The following is a 25849-nucleotide window of genomic DNA, read 5'->3' as shown; positions in this document are numbered from 1 at the left end:
AAATTATATTAAAAACATATTTCGATTCCATGATGAAAAATGCAACAAAAGGTGCCGGAACGCCGTTCCAGCGCGTTCCGCCAGAAAGAAAAGCACTGATAACAACTTCTATGTAGTTCCGGACATCCAGTGTTGTAGATAGGTTGATGTAAATAAACAATCGAAAATTGTAAAAGAATAAGTAGCAACTTGAGTGACATTAGAAAAAAAAACAAAGGTAGGCCCTGTATGTCAAAAATCCAAACCTATCTATGTGGATGTCCGATAAAAAAAAATTATAATTTTTGAAAACTCGCCTATTTAAATTAATGTGACGTGTGCGCTTGGTGAGTTGCACAGACTTTCCCTTACCTGGCCTTATAGTTGAAAAACTGAACTGAGTATTGTTGCAGGTGTTTACGTTTCATTGGTAAAGTCTGTCTCAAAATAAAATGTTCCATATCAAAGACTTCGTTGGAAATAAAAAATGCGTTGTAAAGAGACTTTCTGGATCGCATAAAATTTATTTTTGTATTCCAAAATTTAGCGACACATTCCATGGAGCAGTGTATCGCGACACACCGGTTGGGAACCTCTGCTCTAATGTATAAAGTAGTTTCGAATTCCACGTTAACCACAGGCAGGCTATTGATATAGCGACAATGGAAATTTAGTCCACTGTGTTCCGAGTCACCTACCGCTGCCAATCCTAGTAATTGACAGGTTTAGCTTGCAATCAAAAGAATTCTTCTTCTTCTTCTTCTTCTTCTTCTTCTTCTTATTATTATTATTATTATTATTATTATTATTATTATTATTATTACTATTATTATTACCGGTATATTATTATTATTATTATTATTATTATTATTATTATTATTATTATTATTATAGTAGTAGTAGTAGTAGTAGTACTAGTAGTGATGATGGTAGTAGTAGTCATAATAGTACCGGTAGTAGTAGTGATGGTGGTAGTAGTAGTAGTAGTAGTAGTAGTAGTAGTAGCAGTAATAGTAGTAGTAGTAGTAGTCATAGTAGTGATGTATCAGGATGTGTCAGATTTCGGCCCTGAAGCATTACTTTTGTACAACACGTAAGGTCATTGATGAGACCTTGCAGGCTGCATGACCTCTGACCTCGCGACGCCCTCAGAACCAATAGAAGGGATTGATTTGTTTCTTGCATATCTGATTGTTGAATTGTGAAGGTAACATCCGGAAAGTTCCATCAGGGTTGTACAACATTAATATCTTGCACAGATTTAAAGAGCGGATTCATGAAAGGAAACCAGTCTATACTTGAGTGTTTCCTATTTCTTCCGTGTGGGTAAATTTATTTTGATCAAATGTGGTAAGCGTACAATTCCGACCAAGAACATCTGAACGCTGAACCGCAGGTTCGTAAATACAAATACTGAGTCTTGATAAGCTACCAGATTTGAAATAAAGCCCCAGTTTTACTATTTGAAAGTTGTTCCTTCTGTTAGATTTATAAAATCTGGTGTAAAAGTTGATATTATTATAAATTATTTAATTTACTTTATTGATTGAAATATTGTTAATTTAAATTCAGAATTTGTTATAACATTTTTACTTAATTGGGTATATTTAATTTTATGTTTTTATAGAAACAATTTAAATGGGAAAAATTCCGTCCATTCAGTTATTTACTAAATGGTTGAAGTGTTTTCTTACGAAAAATAGCGCCCATATATTGATCAACTTTCCGTTACAGCTGATCGTTGTAATAATAATTTTTGTTAGTGTCCGAAGACAGTTTGAACCTCATAAGTGATGTCCTATTGGTATCAATGAGCCAAGAGATAATGGGGTAGGGTGGTCAGTTTCTTTCCCCCCTCTACTGCATACATCGATGACAAAAAATGAAATTTTGTTTTTTTATCGTTTTTCGCTAGTTTAATATGTGTAAAATGATAGGATTAATATGATTTTACTTCTTTTAATTGTCAGCTTTTAGTCCTATCTTGAGCCAAAAATATTGTAGAAGCCTAATTCTTAATTCAAAAAATGTTATCAATGAAATTTTTTTTCTTGCCAACCGCTCAATGGAATTTTAAATTTATTTAACCGATTGTATAGACTACATAAATGTATGTTACATTCTTCTACATTTGTATCTTTCATAACTTTTGAGAAAAGTGTGCCCAAAATTTACGATCTATTGCGCTAATCCTCAAGCTAGGCGCATTCCCAAACCCACATCGGCTGACTACACTAAGGTTCGCAGCGTACCCAGGTTTCGAGCAGGCAACCCCACTCGTCCCTAGGTCCGCCTCCTTCGTAAGTGTCCAGCCGACGTTCGAGGAATGCTATGGAATAATGACGAAATGGAGAAATGTTGACAGAATAATGTATATGCCTAATATGGGAAAATAGAAGAATCCCAAGAAAAACCCAAAGTATGTCCTTGTCCGCCACAAGTGTCACTATGGATATTTTAATGAAACATCCCAGGCCTGATCGAGACTCGAACCCGGGCCGCCTGCGTGACAAGTTGAAGGTCTGATCTCTCAGCCACCGTAGAGGATAATAGTAGTGGATACTATCGAAGCGGTCCACACCTGTGGAGTAACGGTCTGCGCGTCTGGCCGCGAAACCAGGTGGCCCGCGTTCGAATCCCGGTCGGGGCAAGTTACCTGGTTGAGGTTTTTTCCGGGGTTTTCCCTCAACCCAATATGAGCAAATGCTGGGTAACTTTCGGTGCTGGACCCCGGATTCATTTCACCGGCATTATCACCTTCATTTCATTCAGACGCTAAATAACCTAGATGTTGATACAGCGTCGTAAAATAACCCGATAAAATAAATACTATCGAAGCGAAGACGACACTCAAATGTGATACGCATGTCAGAAAATGTGGCCAAGGAGAATAATGGAATGGGTACCGTGAGAGACAAGAAGGAAAAAATGGCAGAGAATAGCATGAAAGGAAGGAGTTCAGGGTGTGATGGATGTTAAAGTGCAGGATGGAGACAGAACAACAGTTGTGGAAACTGGGATGCGAGAAACAACTGTAAGGTTGTATACAGGATGAATCTTTTCATCCTGCGGATTGGTAACTAGGCAAGCCTGCATTTTACAGACGATGCGAAATGCAGGTGCTCACATCGCATTCACCAGACCGTCCGATAAGGCTACGATGTTGACCTCTGTTAATGTGCTGTGATAGCGCAACGGTAAACACGCTGGATTGTCCCGGTGTAGGTCCGGGTTCAAGTCACGGCTCTGGATAGCCTACATACTTTTTTTCATAATCTACCTGTGTTTCGAAAACGTTCTAGAAAAACATGTTTTCTGTCCGAATGCGTAGAACATTCTAGACATTGAATTTGCCTATAAATATGTGATTCCAGCCGCTCGTGCTCAGTGCGGTAAGTAGCAATCAATTCGGCCGAAAATTATACGACGCAGGGGATTGTTTACGTATAGTCTGTAAAACGCCAGTACTGCATAACTTCTCAATCCGCAGGATGAGAAGATTCACCCGGTATATAAGGGTGTTTCTAAATTAGACGGACAAACTTTTGGATCGGATAGATAACCTTCTTTAAACACTTTTCGTTAAGGAACCCATGGGCTAGGACGCTTCGTTTCAGTGCAAGAGAGGTTTAACGTTACCATCCAGTTTGTTTATTCCATCAGCGTAGTATCATTCTTCGACCCGGTTTGTTTATTCCCTGAGCTCGGTATCATACATTAACCCAATTTGATTACTACTTGTGGTTTACGAAACCCTTGTTTATTCACTTTTCACTTATCTAATTACTTCAGTTCCTTCCTGTACGATCGAATCATGTAATGACATAAACCCCTCTTACTGTGAAAGGAAGTGTCGCAGCCCAAGGGTTCCTTAACAAAAACTGTTTGAAAGCAGGTTATCTATCCGATCCCAAAATTTGTCGGTCTATTTTAGAAACACCCTATATATATATATATATATATATATATATATATATATATATATATATATATCATTGATATGCTGTTATCAGGCAGTACACTTCACTTGACGATATGTGTCAGAGGAAGAACAAATTGTTTGTATACATCTGAAATCTGATTAGTGTAATATGTAGCTAGCCAGCGATGTATGCATTGAAGGGGAAAGGAACTGGCCTCCCTACCCCATTATCTGCTGGCCTAGTTGCCTGAAAAATGATGTCTTCTTAGTATCTTCTTGTGAGGTTCAGACCTGTTTTCGGACATTTGATTAAACAATAACAATCACTGATCTAGTATATGATAGGTTGCAACAAAGTAATTGAAAATATTGAATAATTTTAAAGGGAAAAGTTGTTCCGGGACTGGGTATTGAACCCAGAACCTTTGGATAAGCGCGCCAACGCTGTAGCACTGAGCTATCCAGGAACTGTACTAGACCCAGGACCAATTATTCCATTTATATCCACATACCTCGAGTGGATTGACAAACGGCAATGACCCAAGTGTAGGCCTACACTATACTGTGTAACTTTTAATTGTGGTTTCATGTTAACGAACAGAGGCGTATATTATGCAAATCTGGCTTCCCGTTAGCTTCTTGTGAAGCTGGCTTGAATAATTTTAAAGAGAAAAATCACTCAATGTTGGGGTCATTGACGTTTGTCACTCCACTTGAAGTAAGTGGATATAAATGGAATAATTGACTCGGGGTCTGGTACAGTTCCTGGATAGGTCAGTTGTAGATCGTTGGCGCGCTTAGCCAAAAGTTCCAGGTTCGATATCCGGTTCCGGAACAAGTTTTCATTCAAGTCATCTTTACAGAAAGCTAACGGGAAGCCAGATTTGCGCAATTGAAAGTATTACTTGTTCTTTTATTTCATTTGTTAAATGTCATTTCGTTCATAAGAATTCTACAACTTTGATGTCTAAATCATTACAGGTTTTGAAGTTACTGACTTCATTGTTACTTCTTCCTTTAGACATCATCCTGATAGCGCATTATTTTCAAAATTGTCTCATAATAATATCTTTCTTTTATCTAACATTATTTGAAATATATTAAAATTCTATGTATCTTAGCTTAATTCTGCTACACAGTTTGTATTTCATTGTTTAATTAATAATTGATAGTATTTTGCTGTTTAATTCATAAATAACTCTTGTACACATGTAACTCTTATCTAAATCAAATTGTTGAATTTATTCTTTGTAGCTTGTAAGTTCATACATATGTACGAGTATGTATACTTTTTGCTGGTTGAGTGGAAGAGAAGGCCCTACGGCCTTAACTCTGCCAGCTAAAATAAATAATAATAATAATAATAATAATAATAATAATAATAATAATAATAATTATTATTATTATTATTATTATTATTATTATTATTATTATTTTAAAGGATGTTAGTAAATTTAAATATATATCTGTAAATTATCCTCTGATTTTGTATTAATTACCATAAAAAGTTAAAGCTATTCCTTACAGGCCATGGAGGCCCACATGTTGGAGAGAGTGGTTAAGGGTCCCATCATTTCTAGACAATCGGCATTAGTATCAATCGGGATATCAGTCCTATGTGCTTGCCCCCTTTACCTTTGACTCTCATTTCTGTTAGAGGCTGAGTAAGCCTCAGGACCATAATGAGGACGGAAGGATTACATCAATGGACTCCATCGAGATTCAAACACGCGATCTTCCCGTTTGCAGCGCAACGCCTTAACCGCCTGTCGTATAATCGGCTAATATGTAATAAGTAAGGTTCTTATTGGTATTTAATCTGTGAAATATTAACTTCTGTCTCCGCAGCTTCCACAGTTGCTGCATGCGAAGAAACAAATGAATGGACATAATCTAGTGACGATGTCAGAAGAATGTTTTCGCACACATGAGAACGCACCTTGAAGCGCGCCGCGTGAAATTAGGCAAGTCACGACTTGGACATGGCGAGACACCACAAACTAAGAAAAACTCCTTCGCTAAACGGCAAGTTTGAAAATTGGCTGTCAAGGAAGCTTCGAGGCATAAGACCACCGACTGCTTAACTTCCCCCTCCCTTGAAACCTTTCACTCTCCGAGGTCTCGCATTGACCCCTGGCCGCGCATTGTGTCACTTACGCACACTTGTTTTTGTTGTCCGCACTCTGCGCCTGATGGTAAACAAGCACAAATAGTTCTATAATTTGAGACAATGAGATCGCAGTCCTTGTCAACACAACACTCGTGAGTCAAATGCATTTTCTCTTGATTATTACATATTTTTAATCTCTTTATACGAATTCCCAGCAACAGTTGTTTACAGTTTGAAGCTTTACGAAGCATTACAACTACAGATTGAGTCGTATTGTTACGTCACTCATCTCGTCCGCCATATTGGGTTAGTTACAGGTGAATTGTAGGCGTTGAGGTGTTCTTCAGCGCTACGGTGTTCCTGCCGAGGTTCTTTAAAATCGGCCATTTGTTCTGTTGCGATACAAGCAGTGGGCTATATGTGCAATATGTCGTTTACATAACTCCCAATGAGTACAGAAATGTCATAAATAATATGAATGATGCCGTAGCATCTTTCAAAACGTGTCTGACGCCTTGATGCTCGTACCAACTATTTTCCATTCTTACTACGTAATCATTAACGCTGTTACCACACCGTAAAGAAGTATATACGGCAGTTCAATGAAAAGGACAATGCATATTTGCACACTTTTTCATTACTTTTTTACGCAAGTGTTAAACTGTAAATCGTGTCGTACAAATTAACACATTTCACATTTTATTAAGTAAAATATTTGATAATATATTAGTAATGCTGCTTTTAATTCAAAATTATCTGAGACTCTCACTCTCTCTCTCTCTCTCTCTCTTTTTCTCTGCCTTCGACATCAAGTTTCTGACACAACAACAGCGCTGGTTAAAATTTAAAGGTACATTTTCGCGAAGTTGCCATTTACTATATGAGTTTTTGGTGTACTAAGTGCACAATATTGTATCATAAACAATGACATTCTTCTTGTGTTAACTTAAAATACTCAACGCAAAAAGGCTGCTTTAAATACGATTATCAGATAGATGACGTTAATATTATGTTTTATTTAACGACGCTCGCAACTACAGAGGTTATATCAGCGTCGCCGGATGTGCCGGAATTTTGTCTCGCAGGAGTTATTTTAAATCTACTGACATGAGCCTGTCGCATTTAAGCACACTTAAATGCCATCGACCTGGCCCGGGATCGAACCCGCAACCTTGGGTTGGGCATAGAAGGCCAGCACTATACCAACTTGCCAACCAGGTCGACTATCAGATAAGTGATCCTAATAAAGTGGTTATTCAATATGTGTGTGTGTGTGTGTGTGTGTGTGTGTGTGTACGTGCGCGCACGCGTGTGTAGGCCGAGTTGGCTCTGCTTAACAAAAATCTGGAAAAAAGGAATTCAAACTCAGATAAAGGCATGATTATTTGACGTACGCATACGTCTTTCTCCTCATTAGATATGCAACTCTCTTTCAACGCCACTACTTGTATTCCCCTCGTTCTCTCTTTTTCTTGCTTTCCCCATGTTTTACGTATTCCCCTTGTTCTCCTTGTCGTTTCTTTGTTCTCCTTGTATTCCCCTGTTTCTCATTGTATTCCTTTGTTCTACTTGTATTCCCATTGTTCTTGTATTTCCACGACATGCTCAACTTGCTCGCTGGTGAGTTCAACATCTCTAAGACATATTCAGAAGCGAGAACGCTGCCTCCCTATAGTTTGAGGTTCGCCTCGATAAAGGCACCTACGACATTCAGCGGCTCGTGCATCGGTTAATTTGCGAACCCATGTTTACTCGAACTTTTCTGCTTCTCTTCGTTTTTACTTCTCATCCCTAAATTTTGACCATCACTTTTGAAACACTCTATACAGCCGTTATGCTCCGGATTTTCTCCTCTTTCCAGGAGTTTAGACGTCATAAGTTTGTTATGGTCCTAACTATAGAGACATGTTTTCTTTAATGACTCCAGTCGGCCTCGGTAGCGTAGTCGGTATAACGCTGGCCTTCTGTGCTCGAGGTTGCGGGTTCAATCCCGGCCCAGGTCGATGACATTAAATGCGTGTTTAAATGCGACAGGCTCATGTCAGTAGATTTATTAACATGTAAAAGAACTGTTGCGGGACAAAATTCCGGCACACCGGCGACACTGATATAACCTCTGCAGTTGCGAGCGTCATTAAATAAACCAACTAACGTTATTTTCTATTTATTTGTGACCCCAGATAAATAAACTGCGCAACATTTACTTCCGGCCATACTGTAATAATAATATTACTTCACATGTTAAGTAATAAAATGGAGTCTTGTTACGCTATCTAAATCGATTACGTAGCATTAGCAAGTCACTCGAATAGGCATAGTGATTTAGTACACAACTCCACAACATGAAGAGTGACTAATTTCACACAGCAAAGAAATGAGTCCCTATTAATGAGCAATAACCCACGTCTCTAAATCCGCAGCGCTGTAGTGACGTTTTAATGGTCGATATATCTTCCATAATGCACACGGCAATTATAACGTAGCCTTGAGGCCGGTCGTGTAATCAAATCCTACCTCTTTGTTTTACGATGCTTCGTATTGCATACAGTTACGGCCGGATTAGCTGAGTTGGCAGAGCGGATTTAATACCATGCTCGTATCTTTCAACTGCCGACAGTTGTCGTGGCCTAATTGAGAGACCATTTAATAATTATCTTGGAGAGGCTGAGACCAGTTAGGATAGCCTACCTGAGTAAGCGAAACCGATTTCTAGACTAAGACGCAACATTACTATAAACTATTCTGTGTTGTCTAAGAGTTAGGTACAGCTTATCTCGGAGGTTGAAAGGCATATTTTGCAACTATAAATTGCTTTCCGCGTAAATTTAATAAAACTCGTTAGGAAGTGTGTGAAGGAATAAATCATTTAATGTTCACGTAATGTGCTCAATAAAGTCAAGATAAACATACTGAAACAGTAGGCTATATTGATTGAGTGATTGTTTTCACGAGGCCTGGATCCGGGATGGATCCTTGCACATAGGCCGTTTAGGCCCATTGTACACCTTATATGTGATGATTAGACTTCGAAGTTGAGGTCCCAGTTGGGGCGATACAGGTTAACTCATAGCAAAGTATTGGGTGGAGGTGAGGAAACAGGCTAGGGCTTGTTTGTTTTTTCCGTCTTCTATCCGCTGTTCTGTCTGTTTAGGTATGGTTGACGTTGAAGGCTTCGTACGTACTACTATCAATGACGTGAAGTCATTAGATGTCGAAAACGAAATGCAATTAAAACAAAAGTTATATAACTTTATATACAATAACTTCTACAAGAAAATTAAATGAAATAAAATAAAACCTTACAAGAAAAGGCAAAATCCATCACAAAAAAAAAACCGTAATTATGAACTAAAAATTTATAACGTGATTTTGAAATTGAAATATAGCCTATATAAATTCTTAAGAAATTATAACACGTATGAATTCAAATTTAAAATGAAAGAGATATTTAGGATACGTAATTTAAATTAATATTTATATATTTGACTGTTAGGCCTATATTTTAAATATCTCGTGGTTTGACGATACTTTACTATAATTCATTTGATTCTCGGTTTAATAATAATCCATGGCGCTACAGCCCGTGACGGGCCTAGACCGACCAGCCGGCTGCTGGCCTCACGCCCACATGTCGAAGCAGAGGTGGACGATCATTCAACCAGAATGGAGGTATCGTGTGGTTAGCACGATAATCCCCCCACCCGTTATAGCTGGCATTCGCAACCGGATTTTGCTACCAATCGTAGCTCCCCAAGTGAATCACGATGCCGGGTGGGCACCGATCCCATACACTGGCCGAAATTTCATGAGAAAATTTCTTCCCCCATGAGGACTCGAACCAGCGCGCATTCCGTAACTCGAATCCTAGGCAAAACCTACAAAACTTTCACTTTGACTTCTTACTGAATACAGTACAATACAGTTCTTACTAAATACAATATTTGAGATATTTTCATTTTAAATATATTATTTATTTTCCTTTCTTCGTAATTATTTATTACCCTATGTACTAAGTGCTCAATTTTTACTCAAAGGAGAATTAGATTTATAGCAAACAGAACATAATATTGTTTTCTAAATGTTTATGTGAAATGTTCTGCCGTTTATAGTAATGGTACTGTTTTAGACAAGTTTATTTTTGTGATTTATACTTTACAATATTTTACAATAACTTTATTTGTGATGTTTCTTTTAGTTAAAAATGTTTTATATAATAATAATAATAATAATAATAATAATAATAATAATAATAATTGCTGAAAAATGAAAATTACCTTTTAAAATTGTTGCTCTGTATAACTTTTTACGGGCCAAGAAAATGTTAAGTTTCTACATCTGAGAAACGATAATATATTGTATTCTGGTCAACATAATATTTACGTTTGTCCTTCAGGCGAAAGTTTTTTCATTTATTTGCTCGGCCTATATATGAGCCGTTCAGAGCAGAAGTGGTGTAAGTCAAAATTTGGTAATGAGGTTTAAAGTAAAAATTCTGTGAAATACAGCACAAAGTAGCAATTTATATGTCCTTCATGCTATCCACTGACTACTAATAGTTTAAATAAATTGAATATTAATTGTTACTTTACGCTGTATTTTACAGCATGTTTACTTTAACCCTCATTACCTATTTTTGACTTACACCACTTCTACTCCGAACGGCTCATACATTGCAAAATCTCCAACTGATACGGTGTGTGCGTGTGATGAGAGAGGACTACCTCGCCAGCTGCTCTGTAAACACTGCTTTGGCCTGAGTGCACATAACTTCAAAGTTTATGTGCCTCAACTTCGAAGTCTAGTGATGATTGTCCAAGTCCGACGGATGGTCGGGTATCATTCGTGAATCCGACGCTGACAGGCGGACATCCTTCCTGGGCTCTGCAGGTAAGGTCCCATCATGTACTGGTGAACCCCAGTCCGAACCCAGAGCCCGGAGCCCCAAGTCCTTAGAACCTAAATCAGCGTAGGGAACGCTTACTGTACTGATACATTACCCTAGCCAAGCGTTTCTCAAACTATGGTCCGCGGACTACCTGTAGTCCTCGAGGTCTCCCCTTGTGGTCCTTCAAAAAAGACGGAAGAAAAAGTAAAATTCAAACGAATTGCTATCAACTGCAATTGCCTTTCACTTTTTCTCCCAGTACTGACATTTAATGAAATTTATTACCCTACCTGTCTACCGACTTCCCACTCTACTCTCAACAACAAAAGAGGAATTTGAAGCACTATGAACGTGGTGTTTCTCGTCATATTTTCCCTGCACATCTGGCGCCTGTAACCCAGCCAGGGACCACCCGAATTCTTAACAGAGGACGAAGTACCGAACCGACACGGAGACCTATTACAAACCAATCGCAAGATTGAAGACTGCAGAAGAAGAGACCGTTGATTAAAATTGAATTGATTGTTGCCAATGTTATTCATATCCCTTCCACTGTTTTGCCGACACCCATTGCACATTGAAATGGTCACGTACTGTACGTACACCAATAATACAACTTTTGAGGTCACAATTTGAAACTTATTTTCGAAGTAAATGTGACGAATTTTCATGGGTTCGTGATCATTTTCATTGCGATATTGAAAATAACAAACTTTCACAGAGTGAAAGAGAACAGTTAATTGAACTCTAGAATGACAACGGACTTAAAATGAAATTCGAAGCGGAAGGTATGGTTAATTTCTGACTGCATCACAAGTGCAAAGAGAATATAGTAAACTATACAATAGTGCTTTAGAGATTGTAATTCAGTTTGCTTTTACGTATCTGTGTGAGAAAGGGTTTTCATCAGTAACTCTAATAAAAACAAAGTAGGCTACCGAAATCGACTCGATGTATAGAACAACTCTGCAAGAATCTCATTAATGTGAGTACCAACATTTATTTTTTTTTAGTTAATTAATGAAAGATTATCTAAACTTTAATACCTTGAATTATAAAAAAAATGATTTTTTTTCTATTAACGTTGACAATTAGTTAATACTAATATAAAATTAATTGAATTAAATTAATTTTAATTAATTGATTCTATTTTAAAATACAAGTATATTGGTATTAAAATATGCTACAAAAATGATAAATTTACTTTCGAAGGGAACAAGAATAAGGTGGTTTGCAAAACTGTTCTGACTTAAAAAAAGTGATCCCCACTTGAAAAAAGTTTGAGAAACGCTGCCCTAGCCTATTTTTACTATTACAGATGATAGATGAAATGAGTGGGAAGTGAAAAATGCTTTTGGAATGAAAGAGACAAAAGGGGTTAATCGGATAGCCCCTAACATATAGGTAATGAATTCCAAGATCGGATAGTGTCTATTGTAAAAGATGAAGAATACGCGGCTGTTCTGTGGGGAGGGACTGACAATAGGTCATGTTGTGAGCGGTTATAGAGATTATGATGTGTGACGAAAGGTATTCAGGGGGTTGATGTATGCAAAATGTGAAGAGAAGGAGAATACAAACTGCGTCTGTTAGTCAGCCGGAGCCAAGAAAATTCATTGAAGGACGGTGAGATATGATCATACAGACGAATACTACATATAAACCCAAAGCAAGCATTGTCAACACGCTGTAATTTTTTAGTCAGGTCATAGCTGAGGTCACTTAATAGAACGTCGCAGTAGTGGAACCATGGACTGATTGGTTTTAATTTAGGGGAAAAAATATTTTTGCTTAGGCGTCTAAGTGATCGCGCTATAAAATGGGAAAAGGAAAAAAGAAAATTTCAATGCAGACTTTTTTTCGGGAATTGCGATGTGATGAAACTAAATTTCGAAATTTCAGAAGATTATCTTTTGTACGTTTGATGTTATTGTAGCTAAACCTTATCAGTGAGAAAATGAGAAGAAAATACACTAGCTACAGAAACGAGCATCAAACCAGAACAAAGAGTGTATACGTTATTCAAAGCAGGTATGTGTTCTACTAAAAAATGTAAATTTTCTTTACCTAGTTCCATAATGGCTAGAACGAGTGAAAGAATCACGACTACAATAATATGTTAAACTAGTGTGACGTTTGGTTTACGTCACTATGATGTTTTCCTTTTCTTTCCCTTTTAAATTTCGTTATTTTTATCTTATTTATTCTTTAATTATTCTTCACTCTTCCTATTTTCTTTATTCTCATCTTATTTTAATACTATACATCTTGATTACAAAACTTTTAACACTATATCACTTTGGAATATATACTATATTTCTTTCACGTGTTAAAATTAGGTACCTAATTTCAACCTGTTTTAAATTATCTTCAGAACTGAGTGTTACTGGTTTTCGCGCCTTCTGATTGTACTTCCTCTGGGGGTGTGTTTGTGTAGTGTAATGTGGAGTCAAATAGTGTGTGTGTTCTGAAATTGAATTGTGTGTTGAGAACATCATGAGAATGTGTTTTCGTGTGTCTGTATATTTCGTATTGTTCTAGTGTGTTTAGTTTCTAGTTTTTTGGTTGAATGTGTAGAATTTCCATGTCTGTGTTTATGTTGCTGTAGGTGTGGTTAGCATTTCTGGTGTATTCTGCGTTTATGGAAGTGTTTTGTGATTTTGTTATGGCTGTGATGTGTTCTTTGTAACGTGTTTGAAATGATCTACGCCTGTCTCTCCTATGTAGAAGGTGTTGCAATTGTTGCATTTGAGTTTGTATACGCCTGTGTGGTTGTATTTGTTTGTTTGTGTTGTTTGTGTGTTGAGATGCTTTTGCAGAGTGTTTTTTGTTAAGTATGCAATGTTGTAATTTAATTTCTTGAATTATTTTAATTATTAATATGTCTTCCTTTTTTATTTTATTTTCTTTCCGGTAGGGCGCACCTGGCATGTACCATTTAACTTTTCTTATTTACGCCCCGTGGATCAGAACGCATGTCCAGTAGCCGGACAGCTGTATATTAAAGTTAGTGTTTCATGGTGAAATTGTTATATCGTATATTTTTGTTTCACGAGACAATCCGAAAATCTTCTCTCCTCTTCTTTACTTTCCATTCCTGAAACGGTTCATGGATAGATCCAAAGGGGTTGGGCTCACAGCAAGATTTACATTAGAGGACAAATGATCGGACAGTAGCTGACTGGTGAAAGGAACACGAGCACAACAAAATGCTTTATTCGAGAATAATGGTTTGGCTATTTGTGACGAGCAAAATGCTTTCTGCTTAATCGTGCCAAATCGTGTGGACAGCGCCTTTGATTTTGCTCGATAAATGTGCGCCAATCGTATCTTAAACTACACGAACGCATATTCGAGCACGTTTCAGCAAGAGCGTTTTTCACAGAAGTATTTTTCCTGTATTGGTTTGCTCCCTGCTTAACAAAACACGGAGACTAGCTAGCGCAGTCATTAAACAATTGCTCCAGTACGGCATAACCTCGTGAGCCACTTGGCAAGTGTTGGCTGCGATGTATCCGATCCTGGTGAGGTCACGGCCCTGCCTCGAAGCAGGAGGTGAGGAAGCAATAGTCGAGTGATAGACCCCGCACACCTGTGAGGACTTACGTGATGCTGTGACTAACGTTTTCTGCACATTTTAACGTCTCCAGACTTATAAGACTGTTTTGCTATGAAAATAACTTTCAGTCTGTTTTGAGTATCTACAATTAACTCGCACTCATTACAATCGCGTCTAGAGAAATGTCGGTAACGGAGTATTAGAACGCTGAAACAAGTGACTGTATAAACATTAAACATCTCTCGGCTAGTACTTATGGCCGTACATAGGACAAAATCATTTTATGAGGGTTATATTGGTATACAACAGGCTATAATGTACACAGTTGGTAAGGTGTAGCTTAGAAAGCTTGTCCTTTGGATATCCTGTTCCACGTTACCGGGTATCCTTAGTAACATTGTTTTTATTTGTATATTTAATGACGCTGTATCAACTACTAAGTTATTTAGCGTCGATGTTATTTTTTGATAGCTAGATGGTATTTAGCAGATGATGCCAAGGATCCGCCATAAATTACCTGACATTCGTCTTATGGTTGGAGGAAGCCTCGGGAAAAACCCAACCACGTAATCAGCTCAAGCGGGAACCGAACCCACGCCCGAGCGCAGCTTCGGATCAGAAGGCAAGCGACTTTGCCGACTCAGCTACGTCGCACAGTGTGCAAAAACGTAAAACTAGCTGGACAAAATTAATAATTTATCTGCATTCTAACGGATTGTTATGAAACTTTGTACAGACCTTATAGGTAGCACATATTTTTTGTGTACAAACTCTGATTATGTTTGTAGTCAGAGAAACTACTCCTTTATAGACGATGTTTTAGACAAAATTAATAACTTCTCTCCATTATAACAGATTTTTAAGAAACTATGTTTAGAAGTTACAGGTAGAATATATTGTTTGTCTGTAGGCCTAATTCTTGTACAAAGTTTCATAAAATAGATTATATAGGCGAGAAGATATTAATTTTGCCTAAATGCACCTCTATATAGGGGTAGTTCCTCTTACAGAAACATGATCAAACTTTGTAAACAAAAAATATGTGCTATCTGTAACTTCTGTATAAAGTTTAATAAAAATCTGTTAGGTAGAAAAGTTTTTAATTTTCTTTAAATGCACCTCTATAAAGGTGTATTTCTTCTTATCGAACCGTAAATATAGTTTGTACACAAAAAATATATGACATCTATAACTTCCGTACAATGTTTCATAATAATCTGTTACATAGCAGAGAAGTTATTAATTTTGTCTAAATGCACCTGCTATAAAGAGTTTGTACACAAAAAATATGTGCCACCTGTAAGGCCTGTAAAAATCCTTTAGAATGCAGAGAAGCTATTAATTTTGTTCAGCTACTGGATTTGCGTTATCATCCACGGGGCGTTTTTAAGGTTAGATAAAAATGTATCAAATGTATTTTTAACCTGATGTTTCGATGTTATGTGAATAATTTTACAGATCTAAAACACTCACACAGTGATTAAAAACTTTCTCATCCCTCTGTTAAGCCAAACATGGAATGCTGTATTAAGTGATAAAAGAACTGTTGTAACCGGACATGACCGACTATGTTAAAACTCGTTCAATTGTAATATTTAAACCTTACTGTAAGAAGAAAAATACTTTACAAACTTGAAATTGAAGTTAAATTAGTAAGAACGTATCTATTTCAACAGATTCCATGTCTCACAACATAATAAATTACAACAATAATTGACTCTTTCACCTGCAAAGTAAGCCTCCTCTCTTTCTACGATTGAACAGGAGCGAGAAGTATTAAAAAGAACTCTTTGTTCTAAAAGTAGCCTACTGTTGATAAAACAGTAAAAAATATTCCTTACAACATTCGTCAAATGTTAAAGAACATGAATTCATATTCATCTATGTCTAAGAAAACAAGTGAAGATTTTATTTTTGTCGACCTAGATTGGGAAAATTGCACACTGTGCGCTGATGGCCTCGTAACATTGTTAAATTCAACCATATTGTGCAGAGGGAAAGTACAGTATAAATTCACAGGATAGGTGACATTGACTGTGATCACAAAGCAAAATGAATATATTGAAAAGGAGGAAAATTAATTCAAAACTGCAATACTTCGCTAACATTTTACTTTCTCATTATGCGAGGTACGAAGATAAAGTAATGTGATGCTGCAAAACAGTCGATTTCGAAGTTTTTATCGGAATACATGTTTACAGCATTCCTCACACCGACATACTGCCTATTTGTATAATATCTGGCTGGGTATGTTGTTTTCTCCTAAACGCTTAGACCAGCAGTCATCAGTACAGTGCACCCTCGGGCTACCGTCTCTTACCCAGGGATAAGAGACTGTACTATAGTGCATCCGTGGCTGCTGGCGGATATGCTCTATCACTCTTCCTGCTGTACGATGGGGCATATTACATTGCACTGCTTACCTTTTACCCATTTCAGCGAGTGCTGACTACCACTAGGTTAGGCGATTCTCTTTAGTATGCCTACTCACTATCTACGATTAATTTTATACTGAAATTGTTGCGTGTCCTATTAGAAAAATAACACAAGCTACGATATTCTCAAAATATCCTTGGATGATCATGTTTTCAACTTATTACATGAGATCATATTGTGATAAGTAATAATAATAATAATAATAATAATAATAATAATAATAATGCTTTATTTTAGTTGGAAAAGTTAATGTCATAAGGCCTTCTCTTCCACTCAACCAATGAATAGAGTTAATAGTTACAGTACTATTATTTAGTCCTGACAGTCGGCGATCTGCGCCTGGGTCAGGCGAGTCCATTTAGTTACGCCAAGGGGTGTTTGGGTTATTCCTTCGCTTGCCTTCGGAGCGATCGGATGTCATGCGTGCGGTAGAGCGGTATGTATTCAGTGCAATTAAGCTGTACTGCATTCCTTTACCGCCCGCTTGCCCTTATATCTACTCCGGAACTCTCCCCACTACTCCTATTACTTCTCCTCTTTCGCGTTGCTGAGCTGTCAGGACTAAATAATCGGTCTGTACAAAGATTACAAAAAATTGAGCTCGATGAAAGTTGTGTGTGCGTATACATGTGTTTTTAATTAAACGATAAAATATGTTATGATTTGAATAATGAAATACAAACTGTATAGCAAATTTAAACTAATATACATAGTGTTAAAGCATTTCAAATAATGCTAAATAATAGGATGAAATTACAGTGAGAATAATTGTGATCATTTAGCGTTATCGGAATGAATGTCTAAAAAAACCGTGCAATCAGTGACCGTTAACGTCAGGATAATTAGATTGAAATGCTACGAAGGTTACCCTTAATTTTGTTCTTAAAAATGTTTATTGCCTTGCAATACTTCATGACAAGATGAAGATGAGTAAGAGAATGAGACAAGGAGTAACAGGTTAAATAAATAGGATGTTACAGCAGACAGTTTGTCTCTAAAAATATTTTGTCAGGTAAATTTTCTATTATTTACGAAATTTTATCTTTAATGTAAACTTCAGATAAAAACGTTAAACTTAAAGATATCTATACGAACCGCTTTGTAAAATTTACGTACCACTCGCCATTACGAAATTAAAGAAAATGTAGCAGTAGAATTAAGGATTCGGATATATTGGGATGGACAAAAGTTGATATACAATAGACTCCTCTATTGTTTGATTATCTAGTTTCGTTGCTCGTTGGCTAAATTACCAGCCATATTTATTTGAAATTTGTAATGTTTACAAATATAATCATAGCAACATCAAGATCTTCAATATTCAAGTTTGTGTTCTTTGTACTGATGTAGAGTTATCATGACATAAAATCATAAAAAAGGAATATTAATAACTGTACGTTTATATGTTTATGAATATGTTCATATTCTTAAGTTAATTTAAGGAAATAATTTTTATGAAGGACAGCCACAATACTATCCCTACACAGGATGGTGCAACACTGAAGCTATTAGCTACTGTTAACAAGCTGCAAGCGCTTCTGTGTGTACAATTATATGCCTGTGCTTTCCAAACTATCTACCCAACCTAGAATCTAAATAAAGGCCATAGAGTCTAAAGTATTTTGTGCACTCCATATCTAGATCAATAGGAAAGATTAAAGAATAGTGGGTTTGCAGTGAAAGACCGCCCTTAGGCAGAATAATATGAATGAAAGAACAGAATTTAGTAAATCATTTTCTCTGAGGTCCGTTATATGTAGGATGTATACGTACTGAGAATTTGACGTTGAAGTTGGCGCAGCGCTGAATCTTACACATGTTCCTGGCTTACACTTTCTCTCGAGTGACCTTTCAGCATAGATGAATTTACGTCAAAAATAAATTATATTTTTTTCTTAAAATAAAGAAATCTACGTAATTATGCCTCTAACCGAAAACTTATTTAGATAAAAATGTTAAAACTTTAAAGACATCTATACGAATTGTTTTGTAAAATTAACGTATTATAACATGACATACAGTTGAAATACAGTAACTCCTCTCTACAGAATTATGTCTATGCATGTAATTGAAAACATATTCAGACTAAAATTTTAGATTTTAAATACTATTGTCAGAAAATGCTTTATCTTGCAAAATTAACGCAATCCTGCCCGTTACGAAATTAGAATAAAACCATCTTATTCTTCTGTAACAATGTTCATTTTCTGTACAAATTCCATAACCAGAATTCCTTTGTCGCCACAATTTAATAACCAGAGAAGATCGTACCATCATTCCGAGTCTTGGTTTGCTTTCCGGGCCGAACCCGGGACGGATCCATGCACTTAAGCTTACATTGCCTCATTGTTGCTCTATAATATTCGATGATTGTCCAAGACCGACAGGAGGCCAGAGTGGCATTGATCAACATCGGAAACCCTTATCTACTAATATCAAAACTCCAGTCCACCTAATTTTAATTATTGCAGGCAATAGATTGAATGAAAGGGAAGTGTAGAATGTTGGTGGAACGAAAAAAGGAAACTAAAGTATCCTGATAAAACCTCTGCAACGTCTGGGCTTTATTTACCATAAATTCCATCACGGTCTGGCCGGGCGTCGAACCCAAACCGCCTGAGTAGAATACTAGCACACTAGCGTTGAGTCATAGGCAAAGCACCACTCCTGGCAGCTCTTTTTAATATATAATTACCTGCTCTTCACAGATAGGTTTGAAAACGACTTTCATATTTTCTGTTTATAAAATATTTTATCTCTTGAGCAGCTTCCTTAATAAATAAATAATATAGTTAAATCACATTATAAAGGATAATATCTTTTAATAATTATATAACTTTTAGATTACAATTTTCGTAAATAATAATTACAGTCGATTACAATATACAACATTAATTACATGCATATATTTAAATCGCATAACATGAGTGAAGTCACCAATGTCAGTTTCTGGATTGTGAAGATAAGTATCTTTCATGCACAACGCGATGCACAAAATGAAAGTTCATCTACTTGTTTGACTGTAAAGTGAATTATTGAATATCCGTATCTTTTGAATAACAATTCAAGAAAAACAATGAAGGGGTACCGGTATATAATTTATAATTGGGGGATCATCTTGCTCTATATGCTCCTGTACTAGTTGGATGATCGTTCACCTCTGCTAAGGTATGTGGACTTAAAGTCAGCAGTCGGTCGACCTTGGTAGTGTATGAGTTGTCGCACCTAGGATAATGATTATATTATTATTATTATTATTATTATTATTATTATTATTATTATTATTATTATTATTATTATTATTATTACATAATTTGTAATAAGATGGGACAAAATCGTTGCGAAGACATGGAAGTTATGATGAAAAACTATAAAAAGCTAGCTGCTGTCCCAAATCTCCATATTTATTACGCATTAAGCCTCTTTTCGTATGTAAAGAACCAAATACGAAAACATATTCTCGAAAAATGGGATCAAAATTGGCGACAGAGTGAAATGGGAAGTACTACAAGAGATCTGTTTTCCAACAGTTCAAGGTAAGTAGGCTTATCTACAACCAAATTTTATTCTAATACAATTTTTTACAAGACATAGAAAGTTTGGCGATTATTTTCAGAGATTTTACATTTTAAATAATGCAAATTATAAATGTGGAGAAGAGAATCAGTCTGTCAGACATCTTCTGTTCGATCGTCCCTTATTCTTGTATGAAAGGTACATATTGATGTCATATTTAAATTATATCAACTTCGACTATTCAGCGCCACTTAACTGTGTAAGTATTTGTAAATAAGTATAGCTGTAGGCATTTTTCATCTTTTGTAAATAGTGTAGGCCTATTTGCTAAATTGTAATGTACGGTACTAACCCAATAACGTATACAGAGTTGTTTCCGATCTCTGATAACGAATTTGAATGACGTCATGTGCGTCAGGAATCACACCGACAGCTGAATTGCGGCGAGAGGTGACGGACCAGTAGTGAGTGATTTTATAATCAGAGTGCACGGTGTATCACAGTAGCAATGCCCAAGAAAATCGAGCCTTTGTGGGAGGGGTACATAACAACTCTTTCCGATGCCAAGTACAGCTACGTGAAAATCATAGCAGCCTGCAAAAAAGTGGTTTCGTTATTTCTAAGAAAGGCATCTTGTGTGTACCTAATAAGACTGGCAAAGCTCGAATGGGATTAATTCCAGAGTGGAAAAAGCAAGCAAATCCACCCCCTGTCACAACTCGCCGCATCCCACGAAATTATACAAATTAATTCCATTCGAGCTTTACCAGTCTTATTAAGTACACAGAAGATGCCTTTCTTAGAAATAACGAAACCTCGTTTATTGCAGGCTTGTTTTATTTTCACTTGACTGTACTTGGCATCGGAAAGGGTTGTTATGTACCACTTCCAAAAATGCTCGATTTTCTTGGAAATTTCTGCTGTGAGTCGCCGTGCACTCACTCTATGAGATCACTCATTACTGGTCTGTCACCTCGCGCCACAGTTCAGCTGTCGTGTGACTCCTGACGCACATGATGACATTCAAATTCGTTATCAGAGATGGGAAACAACCCTGTATACCCTACATAGTTAAACTTATAACCCTAACATATCGACAGGTGAAACAGAGTTCCATATATGAGGGGCTCACAATCAGAGTGGACCAAGTCCATCCGTGGTCAGTTTGTGGATTAATACAATTTCGGATGAAGAAAACTTAGATTTATTCATTGCCATAACAAACCAAGTCCATAACTCATTTGTTACTCTACAAAGAGCAGCATTTCCTATGGAAGGTGAAGGTAGCTAAGAATGAGCCAGGAACTTTAAGACTCAGTTTCTCAAAATTATTCCAGAAGGACTTGGTCCACTCTGATTGTGAACCTCTCATATATCGGATATTCAATAAAATAATGAGAAACTATAAGACGTTGATTTTCAGAATATTTTAACTGTATGCACACAAGGGACTATCTTCCAATAAGAACTAAATGTAGCAAGTAGTGTACTCTACAGTCTGGATAACAATTTATATTCAGTTCGTTTACATTTTGTTATTACTTCAAACAATTTTACCACTTAATGTAATACTTAAAATTAGTTCTGTTGTACTCAGGTAAAATTTAAGCACGTATTAAAATGTTAAATCGTAAATTTAAAGACAGGAAAGTATTAAAAATGTCAGTAAAAAACTGGAGACTTACACTTTCATTTACCTTAGAAGTATCATTCCAAAGATGTCATATATGGAATGGAATGTAATCGAATGGAATTTCGGGAGGGGAGCATTATGACCCAGCAGTGCGATCTCTTACGATCTATTGCGCTAATCTTCAAGCTAGGCACATTTCCAAACCCACAACAGCTGACTACAATAAGGTTCTCTACGTACCCAGGTTTCGAGCAGGCAACTCCCTGCGTCCCTAGGCCAGCCCCCTTCGTGCGTCGCCAGCCGGCGTTCGTGGAATGTAATGGAATGATGACGAAATTAAGAAATATTGACGGAATAATGTAGGGAAAACAGGAGAACCCCGAGGAAAACCCAAACTACGACCTTGTGTCACTACGGATTTTTCAATAAAAAATCCCAAGCCTGACCGAGACTCGAACTCAGACCGCCTGTATGGCAGACTGAAGGTTTGAACTCTCAGCCAACACAGAGGTTCTACATATTTGGTATTCAAGATTTGCAACAGACAATTCTAAAAATAAATGTAAACATTTACATGCTCGAAAATGTTTGGAGAGTTGAATTTAAATACTATGCTCGGTCTGACAATTTATTGTAAGAACGATTTGTGTTTAGTCAACAGTCCGAAGACTGATTGGAACCATAAGTGACACCAATAAGGCATCACTCATGAGGCAACTAAGCCAAGAGATAATGGGGTAGTTTTGTCAGCTCCTTCCCTTCTTCATTTCATACATCACCGATTACCAACACATTTCACTAATCAGACTTCAGATGTATACAAACAATTGTGTAACCTAATAATAATAATAATAATAATAATAATAATAATAATAATAATAATAATAATAATAATAATAATCCGCTAATTTGCAACATATGGAGGTTAAGTTTCTGAATGCTTTCTACGTTCTTTGTGTTAATTTGAATAAGCAAACTGTAAAATTTGATAAGAAATTGTAAAAGGGCTTGGTTTAGGAATATGTAAGTTGTACGCTCCGTAATAAAATAATAATAATAATCCGCTAATTTGCAACATATGACGGTTAAGTTTCTGAATGCGTCCTACGTTCTTTGTGTTAATTTGAATAAACAAGCTGTAAAATTTAATAAATTGTAAAAGCGCTTGGTTTAGGAATGTGTAAGTTGTACGCTTCGTAATAATAATAATAATAATAATAATAATAATAATAATAATAATAATAATAATAATAATAATAATAATAATGGTTTATAATTAGAGCGAAGAATGTATATTAATAGTATAATAGTAGTTTACTAGAGGTAGTTATTTTTTGAGGGGAATGAGGAAATATTATCCCGACCCACCAACTGAATTCCATGACTGTTTGTTAAACGTTCAAGAGGGGCTTACTGTATTTCATCGCGTAATCTCCCTTCTTTTTTCCCCCAAAAATTCAGAAACGAAAAATCGAGGGGATGGGATTACGCGATGAGTACAGAATATAGAGAACAAACTGGTCATAAAAACATTAACAATTCATGTAGCCTACTAATTAAATCAATGTTTGTTACCAAACTATAAATGCAATTTCAGTAATTTTTGACAGATTTGCGCTTTCCATTGTACTGAATTTTGCCAGTTCTAGTGCCTGATCCTAACTAACCACACATCATGTTGTTAACTTCGCATGTAAAATATTCGTATGAAAATTAATTTATTAGTTACGTAAAAATAATAAACGTACATATATTTTACACTCTACTACTTTAGTAACAGAACAAATACAGATCATCTTCTATAAACGTACATATATTTTACACTCTTTACTTTAATAAGTGAACAAATCCAAATCATCTTTTGTACCGTCAGATAAATTATCGGCGTTTTTCACTGTGTAAGAGTTGAATAATGATTGGGTCTTCCATGCGTATTTTTACGATATTTTGAATCTCCACGCTCTTGGAGGGAAAAGGTGTGTCAATTTTCTATATAAAAGGGGTTAATTACACGAGTAAATGCGGTATTTATTTTTGCACATAAGGTAAGTGAAGAACACAATATTGCAACGTCGCGCATATTCATTACAATATGAATGAAAAGTGCATGTTTACTCTCTTCGCTGACGTGACGCCTGACCACTCAATAAAATGAACGTAACAATACGGTAGTTATAGTATCAGCACTCAACGAAACTTAACTTACACACTCCTAACTCAATAGGACAAGATGGAATCTGCGTTAAGATTCTGTATTCAAAAGTCTAGAAATGGAATGATAATGGACTGCAGTAATGTTATTCTTGTTATTTGATTTCAAATGCAAGTTTTCTTTCATTACATTAAGAGCATCAAAACAAATTTTCCCTTAGTGCGTTATGGACCACTGCATGAAGTCTGTAATTTCAAAACGTCAAGGAGTGTGATCAAAATATGCGATGTTTAGTTAACAATTTATTATTCAGCATGAACAGTCATGTATTAATAAGAAAATTTCTATGAGATCATATGGCATTAAGATAGGCGAATTTATTAAAAACATGTAACACCGTATATGAAAAATTTAGTACGTAATTAATGCAATCAAATTTCATTTAATTTTGAGATAATCATATTATTAATGCAAAGCAATGTTTCTGAAATTGTCGTTCACATTGTCGTAATTCTAGTCTATGAACGTTGGCCAAATTCAAATTGCTGCAGTATATCATTATTTTCTCTCAAAGATATTTAAAAATTCTCCCTTTAATATGATTCATGATCCCATAAACTTGTGTATAAATATGCAACTTTATTGACAAAATTGTTAACAGTTTTAATTAAGAAGAAAATGACAGTTGTCTAGATCACGGTTCATTGCTCTTGTTAATGGATCATATAAATAGGTACCCCTATCCTCGCCTTCCCTGATGATACGTAGGTTCGATATGTATCTTCAAAACATTATATATTCCTTCGTCTATGATAGGTGTAAAAACAGAAATATTTCGCACAACGTCTAACACATAAACATCTAGAAATAATTGTCTCAGTATAAATAACTTACCTAATGCCGCACTTAGTATGAGAAGCCCTGGAATCAACTTTATTTCTTAATGTGACGATAATTTATTACAATTTTATTTTATTATTTCTCGAAAATTTTCTGGCCACAATTTCGATAAACACCATGATCAACATATGACTAGACAGAACCGCCACCTATGAAATTGGCTCGAAATGCTCGTAAGGAAGCAATTGAAGACACAGACCTGAGGCAGGCAGTCCATGATGTAGTCTCCAGCTCACGATGGGATCGGCGCACTCGCCGCGGCAGTCGCGCGCGTCCATCTTTTAAACGCCCCCTCCCACTTCTACCTGCACGCGTCGTGTGTCCCTGGAGAAAGTACGTAACTTAAACATCAATTAACCAAAATTATTCTAGCCCGAAATTTAGAGTCTTATTGAACTGTCAACGAGTTAGTCGGAAGTCCCCTCTCTCAATAACGCCTGCATTACATTTCATTTATTGTATTCCATAGATCTTACATTAGTCCTGAAGCTTTAAGATGTGGAACAAGTCGAAAGGTATACAATTTTTTGGCGAGATGAAGTGAGATCAGGCCGAGGATTAGCCTTAGATTATCTGACATTTGGCTTACGGTTAAGGATAACATCGGAAAAAACATAACCATTAAATCAACCCAAGCGGAAATGAAACGCAAGACCTAGCGCAGCTCCGAATCAGCAGGCAAGCACTACCACAAGACAAAATACTGTATGTTTCATTTTTAGAATAAAATACTCTGCTCTACTTCATATTACACAAT

At 36.3% G+C, this 25849-nt stretch overlaps 1 protein-coding gene across 3 annotated transcripts in view; it reads right to left on the bottom strand.

Moving 5' to 3' along the window:
- The window catches only part of l(3)mbn (lethal (3) malignant blood neoplasm), a 143887-nt gene extending 118526 nt beyond the window's left edge, over window positions 1-25361 (bottom strand). The window contains exon 1 of one of the 3 annotated variants that reach the window (XM_069818382.1): window positions 25292-25361. In XM_069818382.1, coding sequence (XP_069674483.1) covers window positions 25292-25309 — 18 coding nt within the window. In that variant the 5' untranslated portion in view covers window positions 25310-25361. Of the gene's footprint in view, window positions 1-25086; window positions 25267-25291 lie in introns of those variants that run through there. The other 2 variants (XM_069818381.1, XM_069818383.1) reach the window with 2 other exon arrangements.
- Window positions 25362-25849: the final 488 nt, after the last annotated feature.

This window comes from Periplaneta americana, chromosome 2, assembly GCF_040183065.1.
Source record: "Periplaneta americana isolate PAMFEO1 chromosome 2, P.americana_PAMFEO1_priV1, whole genome shotgun sequence".
NCBI lineage: Eukaryota > Metazoa > Arthropoda > Insecta > Blattodea > Blattidae > Periplaneta > Periplaneta americana.
The sequence above is the reverse complement of the archived record's forward strand: the minus strand, read 5'-3'. Positions and strand labels throughout refer to the sequence as shown.